Source organism: Micrasema longulum, unplaced genomic scaffold (assembly GCF_059751315.1).
Source record: "Micrasema longulum isolate JH-2025_06_02 unplaced genomic scaffold, ASM5975131v1 h1tg000507l, whole genome shotgun sequence".
Classification (NCBI taxonomy): Eukaryota; Metazoa; Arthropoda; class Insecta; order Trichoptera; family Brachycentridae; genus Micrasema; species Micrasema longulum.
In genome coordinates, this window is record NW_028277704.1 from 250,861 (window position 1) to 266,900 (window position 16,040).

Below are 16,040 nucleotides of genomic sequence, written 5' to 3' on the forward strand. Positions count from 1 at the left end.
CATTTTCATTAGAGAATTTACCGGTGCGCGTGCGGTGTCTGAAATGAAGGCATATTATTTCTTACCCCAAATTCCGATAAGGGTTGGTATTTGCATGCCATAACTGAAGAGCCAACTAAATACGATCATTGCTGCTATCCACCCTTTCTTGTAAACCCTGGCGTATATTCCATGGTGTGCTATCATTATGTACCTAAAAATAAATGAAAACATTTTACGTGTTAATGTCTATTATAATCTTTATTTACTACGTTTATTATGCGAACCTGTTCTCATTTCGTTTAATTTAAATATATTTTATCAAAAAGAAAAACATGTATGCAATTTTAACAGGTACTGACAATAGTGTCGTAGAACCTGTAAAATATTTACATTATATGACTTTTTTTTAAAAATGGTTAAATGTGCGTACCAACTCAAATAAAATAGTGTGTTTATTTGGTAGACCGACAGGCACTTACTCATTAATATTGGCTGTTAAACGTGTATTTTTAGTATTGCAAATTGCGTCCACAAAATAATGAGATATTAAATAAATTTAAAAATTAATACAACACAATAAACAATACCCTATGAAACTAAAAATAAAAAAATTGACTACCAATATTTTTTTTGAAAAAACAGTCTAAAAACGTGTTGGCAACAAAAATATATGTAAATAAATATTTTTAGCAACTTTTACTCACTATTAGTAAAGTGTTTAACCAAATGGTTAAGTTTTAGTATATGAGCAAAGGTAATGTTTTTGGTTAATTATTATTTTTTACCTGTTGACTGTAATGAGAGCTATGCTGAGCAAAGAGACTCCAACATTCCCGTATCTCATGAAGGGAATGGCTCTACAGAGGGCATTTCCATGGTTCCAGGTTCCTGATGTGTACTGTGAAATGGCGAATGGAAGAACCACCAAACAGAAGATGAAGTCTGCCACACATAAACTGGAAAAAATGCATGGATTAAATGTAAATCCAAATGTACAATAAACATAACAAAACAATTAAGTTACTCGAGTGATTGGTTTGAAATACGTTTCAACACTCCTCTAAATCAAATGCAAAATCTCGGTAATGAATTTGCAGAACATTAAGATATCTGGAACATTTGATTTCATTTATTTATTTTTAGTTACATTGAGAACATTACTGAGTATCCTGTTAATTCTCAACACATTACAAAATATACATATCAGTTTCATGTTTCATATCAGTATATATGTTTGTATGTGTATATATGTATGTATATGTATTGTTGTTGTATATGTATATATATATATATATATATATATATATATATGATTGCACAAAAAGCTTTAATGAAAATAAATAAATAAAATAAAATAACGATGTGTATTTATTTATTTATTTGTTATTTTATATACATATACATATAAGGGCGGGCATATTGCCTTAAGGCAATTTCTTCCTACCTACCCAAACCGTTCAGTTTGAGAAAATTATAAATACATGGACATATTGAATTTTACAATTTTATACAAAAATTTAAAACAAAGATAAACAAAATGAAAATATATTAAAAAAATATTAACACTATACTATGAAGAGAGGAGAGGGGATCGGAAGGAAAGGAGAAGGATAAAGGAACAATTTAAATATTTATATAGTGACATTTTAATATTCACTTAAATGTAAATAAAGAAGGGGCTGTTACGTCGCTATACCGTATACTAACAGATCGATCGACAAATTCTTCCTTAATACATTACGAGTGCTCTGAATAGCAAACAATAAATTGTAAGGCCCAATGGTCCGATAATTCTAGGTGTCCGAGATCGTTATCCACCAAGACTCGATGGCTCGATCAACTAAGCCCCATAGGGCCGATTGAACGAGGCCTAGAAGACTGTTTTCAGCTAGTAATTATATAAATTCGGCCTCGTGGTGTACTGGTCAGCGCATATGCCTACCATGCAAGAGGTTTAGGGTTCGATTCCCGACATGGTTCATATGAATTATTTATTTATAACGGTGTTTTTACACTAGAATATTTAATAGTCCCTGGACTGGTATCTGAAGCGTAAAACTGATAATATTACCTTCATGTAACCAAAATAATTAAGATAAGAAAGGTTGGTGTATCAATGCAATGCCATATGCACCATTAGGTGCAGAATGGGAATGATGATGATAAATAGTATAAATTATAATTATTAATTATAATGACACTACACCACGGCCTCTGTGGTGTAGTGGTTAAGACGCTTTACTTATACACGGAAGGTTCCGGTTTCGATTCCTGGTGAGAAAATGTAAAAAAAAGTGACTTTTCTCAATCCTGGGTGTTGTGTGATGTTATTCACCACTATAATTGGGCCTCATGGCCTGTTGTGGTGCAATAAAAAATGTGGCTTAGTAAAAAAAGGAACTTTAGCCCTACGGGATTTCGGAAACAAAAAATGTGTTTTTAGTGTGCGGTAAAAATGAGAACATTAAATTGTACGGCAAAGTTTCTTGAAAATTTTCGAAAAAAAAATATTTTAATAAAAACGCAATACTTCGAAAGACGTCACAGGTTCATATGAACCAACCAATGAAATGAGAGCTGTGAAGGATATCCGGTTTGCTTACCTTAAACGAACCAATCGGGAGAACTGACAGAGAAGAACTAAGGTCACACGCGGAGTTATTTCAGAAATACAACACTTTAATAAAATTAGAGCGCTAATAATACAATATATATAAATATTTTATTTTTTTTGGTTTGGTTTTTTACTTTTAAATTTTATTTTAATAAAATAAAATAAAAAAAACACTAAGCATCCTCATTGGTGAATTAACTTTCTCTTACACACACAGACATGCACCATTTACATACTTTTTACTATCATAATATCCCTATAAATTACCACGGCTACTAGATTAAAGGTAAGAAAATAAAAATAATAAAAATAATCATGGTTTATGAACAAAAAAATACAATTCATTTATCTACTACATACATATTTCATATAATTAAAATAAACATTCAATATACCTCTTGAATCTGCTCAAAAATCAGTAATTAAAATAATTTTTAAAAAGCCCTTCAGGTACCCCAGCGCCAAGTTATTTGAGGAATTTGAGATCTTAGATATAAAGCAATTATATATTATTAGAATAATAATGTTTGTGAAAGCAAATTATTCTACCAAATCTCAAAAGGAACACTCCCACACCACCAGAAGTCAAACTAGAGGATGGGTCATGGGGTCTACCACAAACTCTAAATTTGGGTAAAGAAATTTTAGGTTTCTGGGCCTCAAAGTATTTAATATGTTACCCGAACATTGCAAAACCATGACCCTGATTAAATTTAATAAATTTGTAAAAAATTGGTCACTAGGTTTAAGTAGAGAAAAATCGAATAATTTACTCAAAAACATTCTTAAAAAATAAATAGTATAAATAAAAATTGTATAACTGTATAATAAATTAACTAGAATGTAGTAATGTTATTATATATTGTCTTCAACTTAACATTGAAAAATGTAAAATAATATCTTTCTCGCGACGAAAAAAACCTATACAATTCAACTACAAACTAAAAAATACTTCCCTTTCAATGGTTTTGTCAATAAAGGATCTTGGCATTACTTTAAATAGTAAACTCTCCTATCGTGAACACATTGATAATATTGTAAACAAATCTCTCAAACTTCTCGGTTTTATCAATAGAGTGACGGCGGACTTCAAAAATATTAACACCATTTAAACTCTTTATTGCTCACTAGGTCGACCCCATCTAGAATACGCTTCTCCTATTTGGTCTCCATTCTACAGGACTCATATTGACCATATCGAGTCTGTCCAACACCGTTTTTTAAGAAAAGTGGCATGGTTGCTCGGATTACAAAGGGGTAATTATTCTTATTTTGAAATAGAGCAATCTCTCAATCTGTCTTCACTGGAGAGACGTAGAACTGAGATGGACCTTATATGCATTTTCAAAATACTAAATGCTTTAAGTGATGCCCCATCTCTGTTGCAATCAATTTCTTTTCATGTTCCCAACCGTGTCACCAGAAGTCAAAGTTGGATTGGCATGGGTTAGCTCAAAGTTTTTGATCTTTCGTTTTTTTTAATATATTGTATACTGTTATGGTTTTGCCCTTGTTTGTCTCTGCTAAATAGTTTTATGTTCCTTTTGTTCAGTTTCTTGCATTTATGTTTCTTCAAGTAACTGTTGCAATTGGCTTAGGCCGTATATAAATAAATAAATATGTTGTCAAGGTTTACGTAACTAATGAATTATTTCCTATTTTATTTTTATCGTGTCAACTAAATAGTACACATGGACTCAATAAATCAAGTCTTTTTTTTCTTACAATGGTATAAATTTGATATCAATGCTTTCGAAGCTAGACAGGAGAGGACTAAAAGAAATATTGTTTATTTGGTTATTAATATTTTTTTTCTTATTATGAATCGCTTTTTTATTTTCTAAGATTTCTAAGTTTTCCAATTTTTATATTTTATTTTCAATCAGATGGTTTGCGAATTCAGAAAAATTATTATTATTTAAGCACCTAAGTGTTCTTTTACTCTATGGTTATCTAGGTTATTATTACTCTATGTTATTGTTTATTTTGCGTATAAATATCTGCCTTAAAACAGGTTATACCTAGTTAGGCAGACTAGACATGATCCAAAGAAATCTATTACCTAAGTGTGTATGTAGTAGATAAAAAAAAAAGTTTTTTTGTTAATAAACCATGAATATTATTATTATTTAATCAGTCTTACACTTCAAGTCCAGAGACAATAAAATATCTCAATTTGATTACCATTTCCAGTATTTTTACCCAGGGCTCAGCGAATCGTAAACACTTATCCATGATTCCGGTTCTATTTTACGAACAAAAATGTATTTTATGTCCGCTCGGACATGTAAAAATGGATAAATTTACCTGATAATAAATGCAGCAGCCACATTTCTTACTTTGGGGCACTTGAGCAGAGCCACTATCGTCAAGAGATTCCCGAGGACTCCGACTACCATAATGATGACAGTAAGAACTGCCGCTGTGGTAAGCAGAGGTCTAGAGAACCTGAAAATAAAAGAAAAATACCTGATTAGAACAACTCAGCTGTTTGATATAAATATTATATCATTACACTTTCTTATCCTCACAAAACGGGCATTGGCACCATAATCGCAGTGTTTTTTTTATACATTAAATGCCCGTATGTATTTTATTATACAAATTTGCTTATATAATACATAATTAAGATTATAAACAATAATAGGTAGCAGTTATACAAAGGTTTGAAAAGTAAGCTAATAAAAACATATTTTAAAAGATGCAATAGAAGTTACAATATTTGAGTTTGTCCAAATGTTCGTAGACAAAAGACTGGATTTTACCCCATTAAGAGTCATTAAGATTAACAAATTACAACAGGGATGGAGAATACCTGATGTCTAGGCATTTGCAGGGCTTATGACCTGTTATTGGCTGGTTTAAGTGGCCACTTTACACACATTTTGCCTATGTTTGAACATCCATATTTCTTAAATTCTTCCATTTGTTGATTTTAGTGAAGTTAAAGAGCTGAAACCTTTATTGTTGCGAAGAGATTCATCTGACTGAATTATTTCACACACTAGGCAACGCCTGAAAACAATTTTTCAATTTTTAAACTTTTTCTTGGACCAGTTGGTTTCATTACAATATTTGAGTTTGTCCAAATGTTTGTAGACAAAAGACTGGATTTTACCCCCTCGGGAGTCATTAAGATTAACAAATTCAATTCAATTCAAATTCAACAAGTTCAAACATAGGCAAAATGGTGAATGTTACACAGTGTGTAAAGTGGCCACTTAAACTAGCCAATGACAGGTCATAAGCCCTGTAAATGCCTAGACATCCATATTCCCTTATTTAAGGTATTCTCTAATATTCAGTAATTTGTTAATAATAGAAGTTATATAAAAGTACGAAATTTACTTTTTACAAAGTGTAATTTAATATCTAAAAGAATAAAACCGAAAATAAAGAAATAAAAAATGCACGCACATATGTATAAATACAAAAATAGAATAATTATTTCATCAATTAAGTAGCAAAAGAATGACTATTTTAAACATTGTTTTAAATTACTTATTGTATTGTGCTTGACATAATGTTTAATTTTATTAACACATTTTAAATTAAATTGAATTTATTTCCTGATTCTCGAGTCATTTACATACGAGGACACTTATTAGTCCCGATTCCATGAAACTTAAGTCCTGTGTAGAGTTGGAATGAGTCGGAAATTATTTTGTTGTTATAAATTCAAAATTTTCTTAATATCATTTATAAGGACCACTGGCATTCGCTCCAAAATAAACAAACGAGGCAAAAATATAGATTCAGAAGTTAGGCCGATTATTAACACCACTAGACAACCTGAGCTCTTGGTTAATTTAGTGAGTACGGGAAAAAATAAATTTAAAAATGGTCAAAAATAATTAAATTAAATCTTCTAAAATAAGCTACGCTTGTTTCAAACACAATATATTGATCAGCAGAAATTTTTTTTTCGAATGACGTATGCCCTTTACCATTTTTTTTTATTTTTGGTGTTCATTTTTAAAGTTAATTTTAATGTTTTTAATTTTTACAATTTTCATTTATAATTAACAAAACAAATTTAGATTCAGCAACAAAAATAATTATTCACCAAAGCAATTGCAATTAAACTTACTGTGATATAACATGTTCGGCACTTGATACAACAGATCAAATAAAATATCTTGGTAGATAGATAGATAGATAGACCAAAACTTAAATTGGAAAGACATATTAGTGAATTAATTAAACGTATTAGAAAATGTAAATACATATTTATTAGATTAAAGAATATTTTAAAAATCAATAATTTAAAAATAGCTCAATACTCGACTGTTCAATCTTTGTTACTTATTGATGGGGTGGTGCATATACCAATATATTAAACCCTTTTAAAATAGTAAAAAGATTAATTATTTAATTAATTTTAAAGAAACCCTCAATATTCAATACGGAAATTTTTTATGGATTAATTAAAATTTATACAGTAGAAACTATTTACAAAATAAATTCTATTATGCAAATTTTTTAAGAAAAAAAGAACAGAATTTGAGATGAATAAGTAATACTCAAATACCAAAATAATATTAAAATCCCAAAATTCCACACAATTCATGGTCAAAAAAGGTTTGTCTTTAAAGGTATAAAAAAAACAATAATCTCCCCAATGAATTAAAAAGTATTAAAACTAAAATATCAATAAATAAATTCAAAGGAAATTTAAAGAATTTTTTGAAGAAGTGTAAAAACTTCATTCAATTTTAATTAGTATGAGTGTATTATTGTTTTAAGTTTTTTTTTATGTATCCAAGGTTTTTTTTTTCCTCATGTAACTACTCATATTTAAAATTATATAAGCTCTTATAAATAAACAACTACAACAATGTAAGTCACTCTCGAAGGACAAGGGCTTGTCTCTTTTTTAGAGAGTTACAGTTATAATATTTACAAGATGTATAAAAGTAAATTTGTATATGATAAAATAACATGTACTATTTATAAAATATACTGATTTATAAAAAAATATTAAAAAAATGAAAAAAACGCATAAAACTAATGTTTACATCTAATACTAGTCATTTTTAGAATTCCACGTACCTTTCTTTCATTTACCAGGCACATAGAGATATTCGCAAGGGAGGAGTGATAGTAAATAATCTTTGTTAGGGTTTTAAAAAGTATTTGGCTATCATGTAATATATTTAACAAAATACATAACACACATTGAAATCTCACAACACGTAACATACTTTGAATGCGACCGCATTGACAGGACAGTAGGACAGATAAAATAAAGGTGTTATTAAAATTATTTAAGCTTTTATATTGCCCCAAAAAACGTATTATTTATAAAGTATTATTGTACTTTGTGTTTACGTAAAATTATTCTCAATTTTACTTTGTTATATTTGTATTTAGAAGATAAGACTTTCTTACGTTAATTGTTATCTTTTATTTGTTATCTTAGAGATATGTTATGTTTCTTTTTTACTTTTTTGCAGTTTATTTAAAAAATATTTTACTTTCACTTATTTGTTTAGTTTTAATTATTAAGTTGAATTATATAGTTATATTTCATATTGTATATTACATAATGAATTGTTCACTGCTGTGATTATTTATGTAAAACTTTTTATTGTAAAAGGTTCTTTGAACCGTTGGTATATAAAAAAATACATAAAAGCCACTTCCTTAGCACGTGCGTGTCATTTTCGCAACGTCCCACGTATGAGCTACTGCCGAAGCTGTTCACGGAGCTGGGACAAGACAATATTGTCCTGTCTATTATAGAGCCAAGTATGAATCTAGCCTGATATAAATCCAGCTTATAAATGAGTTCATTCTACAATTTTTACTTTTTCATCTCACTACATTTTTTTCCATCCAATGAAGCATTGAAAATACTTATATAATCGAGATTTATTGATGTATTATGTAACAGGGAACCCAATAAGACGTCCTAGTTAAGTTATACGTTACAAAATTCCTCTGTCTTTTGAGTGAATTGACCCTTAATAAAATTTATTTCCTAAGGAAGCTAAATAAATTATCTTCACTGAATTGAAACTTTTCAAATAAATTCAATTCATAGATTACGGTTAACCAAAAACGATAAATTAAGGAATTGTTGTCAATTGAAATATTGTTAATTATTTCCGGTGCTTTGTACATTTCCTCAACCTTAGATTAAAAAAGAATTGTCAAAAAAAAACGCTTCTTGTAATAAGGAAGATTTGACGTAACTAAAACCTGTTTTGCTATAGTATTTATGAGGCATTATGAAAAATATAAAAATATCAACTGTCAAACTGCTGTTTGGAGTCGTTAACTTAATTAAGGTGTAGGTTGCATCCTTAGAGTATAAGATGTATATACTCTAAGGTTGCATCTATCCGTTTCTATCCTCAGCTTGTCTCTTTAACTCGGCGTACCCGCTACAACGCATGTCAGAGATAATCTGGTCCGTGTGTTCGAGTCTTATGTTAGGCGAAGTAGACTCGAGAGTGGCTCGATGGTTTGGGGCCATTTGAACTGAAGTACTCTTTTATGATAGAGAAAATCCAAAAGAAGTTTCTGAGATATCTCTACATGAGAGAGTGCGGGTATTATCCTTGGCTCTACCCGACCGAGTTTCTCCAGGGTATGCTTGGCTACAACAGTTTAGAGACTAGAAGGAATGTGTATTTGACTACACATTGTTTGTTGCGCGGTATGATCGATAATTCTAAGATTATGATGAGCATTGGTTTGTATGTTCCTAATAATTACCTGAGACAGCTTCAGCATAGATTGTTTCATATTCCGATATTCAGGACCAACCTGCCTATGGTTATGCCTGTTGGAAGGGCTACCGCTATGCTGAACTACATCGCTCTGGATATCGATCTGTTCCATGTATCCGAAGGGGTTTCCCGGAGCAAGATTCTCCTACTACTTTGACATGAGTCTCTTTCGTGTTTTTTTTTTCTTTTTTATAATATGGACGTATTGAATATATGTTTGTAATGTATATTTATTTATTTATTTTGTTCATTAACGCCCAAAAGGCATTTACAAAAAATTAAAATAAAATACATGCGAACATACTAAATAATACACACAGAATATACTAAAAGATGTAATAAAAAGTTTTACAAAGTAAAAAAAAAAAACAATAATAACAAAGGTATGCATAAAAAAACAGTAAGCATATAAACAAAAAATGCAAAGCTTATGAAATAAATTTTGTAAAGCAAAAACAGTAAATAAAGTGTTACGTTTAGCAAGAAAGACAAATTTAAGTTAAATTAATAAACAAGCTAGCATATATTATCGCGAAAAAGGAAGAAATAAAAATATGCATATATGAAATGCGTATTTGCCAATACTACAAAGCAATTTGATATAATAGTAAAAAATTAAAAAAACAAGTACAAGGTAATAAAAATAAACAAGTAATACGTTATATTTAAAATAAATTAATTGAAAAATGAATTGAATTGAATTTAATGTTATGGCATATCCATTTGGCTCGCTGCTGTGCAATTTTTGTGAGAAAGCATCTAGACTCCTCAGCTCCATTTAATACCTCGGTGTTCCCAACATGTTCCGACCAATAAATCCTTAACTTAACCTGTAGCACCACATCTTAAACGTCTCCAGCCGCCCCCGTTCAGCCTGTCCGATAGTCCACGTTTCGCTTCCATACAATAGTATGCTCCAGATCAGAGTATTTGTGAAGTTTTTTTATGTTTTCAAGCTTATATTATTCGATTAAAAAATATCGCATTACCGTATTAAAAAAGTATACTAAAAAATAACAGCGCTCGATAGATTGTTTAACAACGACCAGTAAAGTTATGCCATTGTTTTTGTCAATTTTAGTCAGGCGCTCAACGGAATCAGTTCCGCGGAGTGTAAATTTTTTGCATTTCGGTAGTTTTAAAACGTGTTCGAATTTGTAATGTGATTAAGTTATATCTTAACGAACAAAAAAATAATTTTATCAATATAGATAATAAAAAAATGTTCAGACAGTTATAAACTTCAAACTTCTGTTGAGGGCCAAAAGTAGTATGGAATAGTTTTTAAAATAATTTTTACGTTCAATGCGATCCAAAAGACAACTTTTTAGACCCCTTTCACTTTGATATCTAAAAAAAAAAAACTTCATACATCATTGGCCTACTCTAATACTCATGGAATTAAGAATAGTCCAGAAACCGCATACGCACATCAAACAGAAGGCGACTAAACTACTCATAAATGAGTAGGTTTACGTTTTGACCCATTAGTTTCTTTGTAGACGTCGCTCAGTGCGCAACTCCTGGTTCGAATTCAACTATGCCGTGTTGTGTCCCTTTAAAGTGTAAAAATACTGCTAGGATCTTAAAGAAACAGGATGCAATCACATTTCATGTGTAATTAGCAAATTAATGTGTATGTAACAAATGCATTACTTACATATTGAATTATTTTCCCATCGGTCAGATTGTCAAAGCAACAAAATGAATGTGTTACCAGGGTATTAATTTGTTTACCCTTCTTAGCTCATATAATGAGAGAACTAATGAAAATTGAATCTCGGATTAAACAACTCTATCGTGGACATTTGACCGACATTATCTTTAAAACATCAAATATTATTTAACATGATATAAAAATATCTGTTTAATGTAAAATAAAATTTATTTTATATTGTAAGTTCAAAGTTCATTCATTGAATTACTCTTTTTAAATGACCCTTTACTTATCTGTTTTGTTGTGTCAATCAATGTTTCCACGTGCACAATACAATTTTAGAGAAATTAACAAATTGCTTCTTTTTACCTTACATTTGTGTTATGATTATTTTTTTCCCATTAAGCAACATTACGCGGTGACATCACGAATGCCAGCGGCGAAAATAGAGCATGGAATATGGAAATATGATTCTACGCTCCTTCCTGACTATTCTTAACTCTATGTAGATACTGTTCTTCTTCAGGCTGTTTGCTTACAGTTGGTCCCACACGTATGGTATAATTAGGGAATATCCAATAAGAGCTAAAAATCATAAATTATCCAAACATTTTGACTGGCAGTAATGCAAACTGACCAACAATATATATTTTAATATATCGTCACCATAAATTTAAAACAACTTTGCTAAATCTAATGACTCGATGGTCAGAAAAGAAAAAATAATAATATGGAAATACTAGTTTTTTATGACGAATACGTCTTTTGACTATGAAGGTTCTGGCTACAAGCTCACCCAGATGCTTACGGGTCATGGTGGGTTTATGAGCTACATGCGTAGTTATGTTAGATTGACAGCTGCCCATGCGACTATAAAACTCCTCAAGATGTCCCTCACCTGTTAATGCATTGCCCCTTTTTCAGCTTTCAAAGACAACAGCTGGAGGCGCGATGCAGAGGTTTGGGTGAAGATCTATTCGACATCTCATCGGTGATAGGTAATAAAGAACTCCTACGAGAGGTAGTATCATACATGGTCAATATAGTCCAGGCAATTGGTAAATAAACCAAAATAGGAAACAAAATGCCGAGCACTCCTCTAGTGAAACGGAAGGCCTGTTGACAGTAGTCAACAGGCCGGCTTCTCCTGAAGAGTTTTGAGTAGTTTCCTCTCCACATGAGCAAATGCTGAGAAGTTCCTGATTGGCCCACATTATTATGTCCCTCCTTATCTCAAAAGTTTAGATAAATTTAAAGAAATTAAATTGCAGAAAAATCAATTTTTTAAACCTTGTATAGAAAGGTAAATAATAAAGCGACTACTATATAATTTTTTTTAAAAACTGTGAAGTCTGAATCTGAGTAACCCTCAATAATTACCGTTGACAAAGCCGATTGCTACGTTACAGCTTACGTGGCTCCAGCCACTCTCACGTCACATGGCTAGCGTAGTAGTGACATCTAGCGTCAATGAGTGTCACTACTTTACTACACCAAGTTAAAGAAATAACGAGTATTAAAGTTCGAAATGATCTGATAATTTTACCGGACTCGGAGTAATATATCCGAACAAATAAATAAATACATTTCTCAAAAATTGATGTAACTCAAACTCATATATACCAAACTATAGATTTCTACAGTGGCTGAATTTGATTTGACAAGAAGGTGTAAATGGGGAGGTTTTCACCACTATTTGCTCCAGCGTTATATTCTTGTAGATCACGGAAGGTTAAACTCCAACCCACAAGTGACGAGGGTCGGCAGTTCTTCAATTTAACTGCGAGACAATGAACACGCAAATTTACTTACATAAGCTATTCAATATGCGGACAATGTGAGTAAAATGGCTGAATTAATAAATTCAATTTTCCTGAAACGAACCACAAAATGCGGAGGAAAAACCTTTTTTGGTAATTACACTAACAATAATAATAATAATAAAAATAAATGGCGAATGATTCTTACATCCACGAATTTTGAATTACCAGTTACTGGATTCTTCGCATTCGTGACATCTTTGAGATCGATATTTATGTATTTATATTTAAACAGTAAGGATTCAAAATGATACGTTTGTCAAGATAAAGAGCTGCAACCTTTATTGTTGTGGGTGAAATTCATTTGATTGAATTATTTCACCCATGTTATACCCTATAATGGTATATGAAGATCAGTAATACGACTTTATGTAGTTGACTGTGGTTTATTATAAATACTTATTATAGAGTGGTTAGAGAGCGACTATTTACTAGGAGAGACAAATCTAGAATGACTTCCCAAGCTGTGTGGGTATGCAGACGACTGCAGATATATTATTGTCACCAACAATATACCTGCATTCCTTACAACCTACATACTAGGCAACGCCTGAAAATATTTTTCAATTGTTATGCTTCTTATTAAACCAGGTGGATTAAATAAATATAAAATAATTCAGTCAAATTAATCTCATCCGCAACAAAAAAGGTTTCAAAACAAACCATCATGCCGTTTCCCCGTAGGGGTAGGCAGAGAGGATAGAACGCCATATCACTCTATCTTTGCATACATACCTCGCTTCCTCTACATTCATACATCTTTTCATGCACGCACGCCAATTATTTCTACTTGTTCATGTCCATCTTCAAGTATTTGATGGACTTGATCGCGCCATGTCTTTCTCAGCCTTCATCGTTTTCTTCATTCATCAACATTCGCATCGTAGATCCTTTACATGTCCAAACCAACGCAGCACCCTTTCTTTATTCTGTCGATGATGCATATCTCAGCCTTACACAGTTCACGAATCTCGATATTTGTGCACCTATCATACATCGTTTTGCCACACATTCGCCCGAGGGATCGCATTTCGACAGCACTTAACCTACTTTCATCATCATTTTTCCAATTCTATAATTTGCTCCCACACATTAGAGATGGCACTAGAACTCTATTGCGAACTGCTCGTTTAGCCTACTGCGATAAACATTTGTTTGCCAAAATAGATTTCAGTGCACCGTTCACCATGTTTCCGGCACTCACTCTCCTTTCAATATCTTTCTCGGCCTTTCCATCCCTAGTAAACATACTTCCCAGATACACAAATCGTTCTACCTGATTCAGAATATCTCCGTTCACACTGATCTCACATTTAGTTATATTTGGGGGTTTCATCTCGTAAATTTCACAAACGTCAACAAACAGAAGAGCCGAAAGAATGTTAATGTTCAAATATAGGCAGAATGGTGAATGTTAGACGGAGAGTAAAGTAGCCACTTAAACCAGCCAATGATAGGTCATAAGCCCTGTGGATGCCTAGATTTCTATATTCCCTTCTGTAAAATGTTCTTCATGTCTGTTGTAATATGTTATTATTAACAACTTCTCAGGGGGTTGAATACAGTCCTTGTCTAAAAAAATTTGGGCAAACTCAAAACATTGCAATTTATGCCGTTTATGTAAAAATAAATAAATGGTTTTATAAAGATTCTTATTCTATTTTATTTTATATTCTAATCATACGAAAAATAAAGAAAAGTGCCTAAAAACATTTTTTTTAAATTATTATTTAAGTATTATGGATAACCATAAAGTTAGGGCTTCAAATGTAAAAAAAAAAACCTACCTTTTTGCTGATGACGGCACAGTAATGAAAAAATACAAAAAGAAATTACAACTCGTATTAATATAACTAAATAGGTTATTAATACCTTGATGCCTATTGGAAATATCACAAATTATCCACTCTTGTTCATTTCAAAAGACGAATTTCAATTCAGAAAAGATTCTTCGATAAAATATACACTTATGTATTTTTCCCGACTTCTTGCACTTTTGAAAAGAGTGACTTAAATGAGATTCTTTTTAAAAAGTCAAGAATTTAATACGCAAAAGTCACGGCATTGCATTTTCTCTCCAGACCATTTTATTCATAAAGGATTTAATAGGTCGTCCTTTACACGATTTCCTTTTTAAAACACTACCTTCCGAGAATATTAATTTCTTGAATACTAATTTTATGAAGATATTTGTACACCTGTTCGCGAGAAAAACTTTGATTTTCATTTAAAAACAGTCGATTGGCTTCTTAAGGACTTTGAAGGGTTGCAAATTTTAAAATTACAAAAATTGTACGTATCTGAACCCTTTATAGGAGACTTGTGTTGATTTAAGCTAGGATATCACCCCTTAATCGAATACGTTGCATATTGTGCAATCAGCGCATTAAGGCTGTAGTCTGGTAAAACGAAAGCAAAATAAGGAAATCATACGATTTCGCCATTTAAAAACGAATTTTTTTTTTTAATCGCGCAATAATAAAAATACATAAATTAGATAAAAACAATACTTTTTAAAGGGGTTTCTTTTAAAAAATATACTTTAAAGTTTTTTGTAGCTAAAGTATATATTATTTTTTTTGATTTTTTTTTTATAAACCCTTACGGATTATTACATTCATTTTACATAAAATAATATATACATTTTTCATTCATACTCTGTTGTTCAAAATGATATTTTTAACATCTTTTGAGAAGTTTGTCTGAGTCTTTTGTTTAGTTTTGTCTGGTAGATTATTGTATAATTTCAGTCCCTGGTTCATTAGTCTTGATTGTCCTTGTCTTGTTTTAGAACGTTGTGTATAGTATTTGTCTGATATTTTCGTATTATGTCCATGTTGACTACACTTTTTTCCAAGTTTTAGTTCTTCGTCTACAATTACACTAGTGGCTAATTTATGGATAAATTTTAATGATTCTAGTTGAAAGAGTTCAGTTATATTTAATTGCTTAGTTTGTTTAAAAAGTTCTCCAGTTGCAGTTAAATAGGGAAGGTCATATACTTACTTTAATATTTTATTTTGTTGTCTTTGTAGTCTGTTTTTGTCATTTTGATATCCTGCTCCCCATAGTAGTTGCGTATAACATAATATTATAACTTTTAGACTGGCAGATTACGCTATTTTAAATTTAGCGTAATTTCCATTTTCAACGAGTTGAAAACAACTTACTATTAGAAAATGAAATCAAGTTGGGGTAGAGTGGGATTCGAACCACAGACCTTTGGTCCG

The 16,040-nt window shown here is 31.1% G+C and overlaps 1 protein-coding gene across 1 annotated transcript in view; it reads right to left on the minus strand.

Moving 5' to 3' along the window:
• moody (G-protein coupled receptor moody) overlaps positions 1-16,040 on the minus strand; it is a 143,293-nt gene that overhangs the window by 42,694 nt on the left and 84,559 nt on the right. The window contains exons 3-5 of the mRNA XM_088227475.1: positions 4,904-5,044; positions 768-938; positions 66-193 (exon numbers count right to left, since the gene is read on the minus strand). Coding sequence (XP_088083601.1) covers positions 66-193; positions 768-938; positions 4,904-5,044 — 440 coding nt within the window. The remainder of the gene's footprint in view (positions 1-65; positions 194-767; positions 939-4,903; positions 5,045-16,040) is intronic.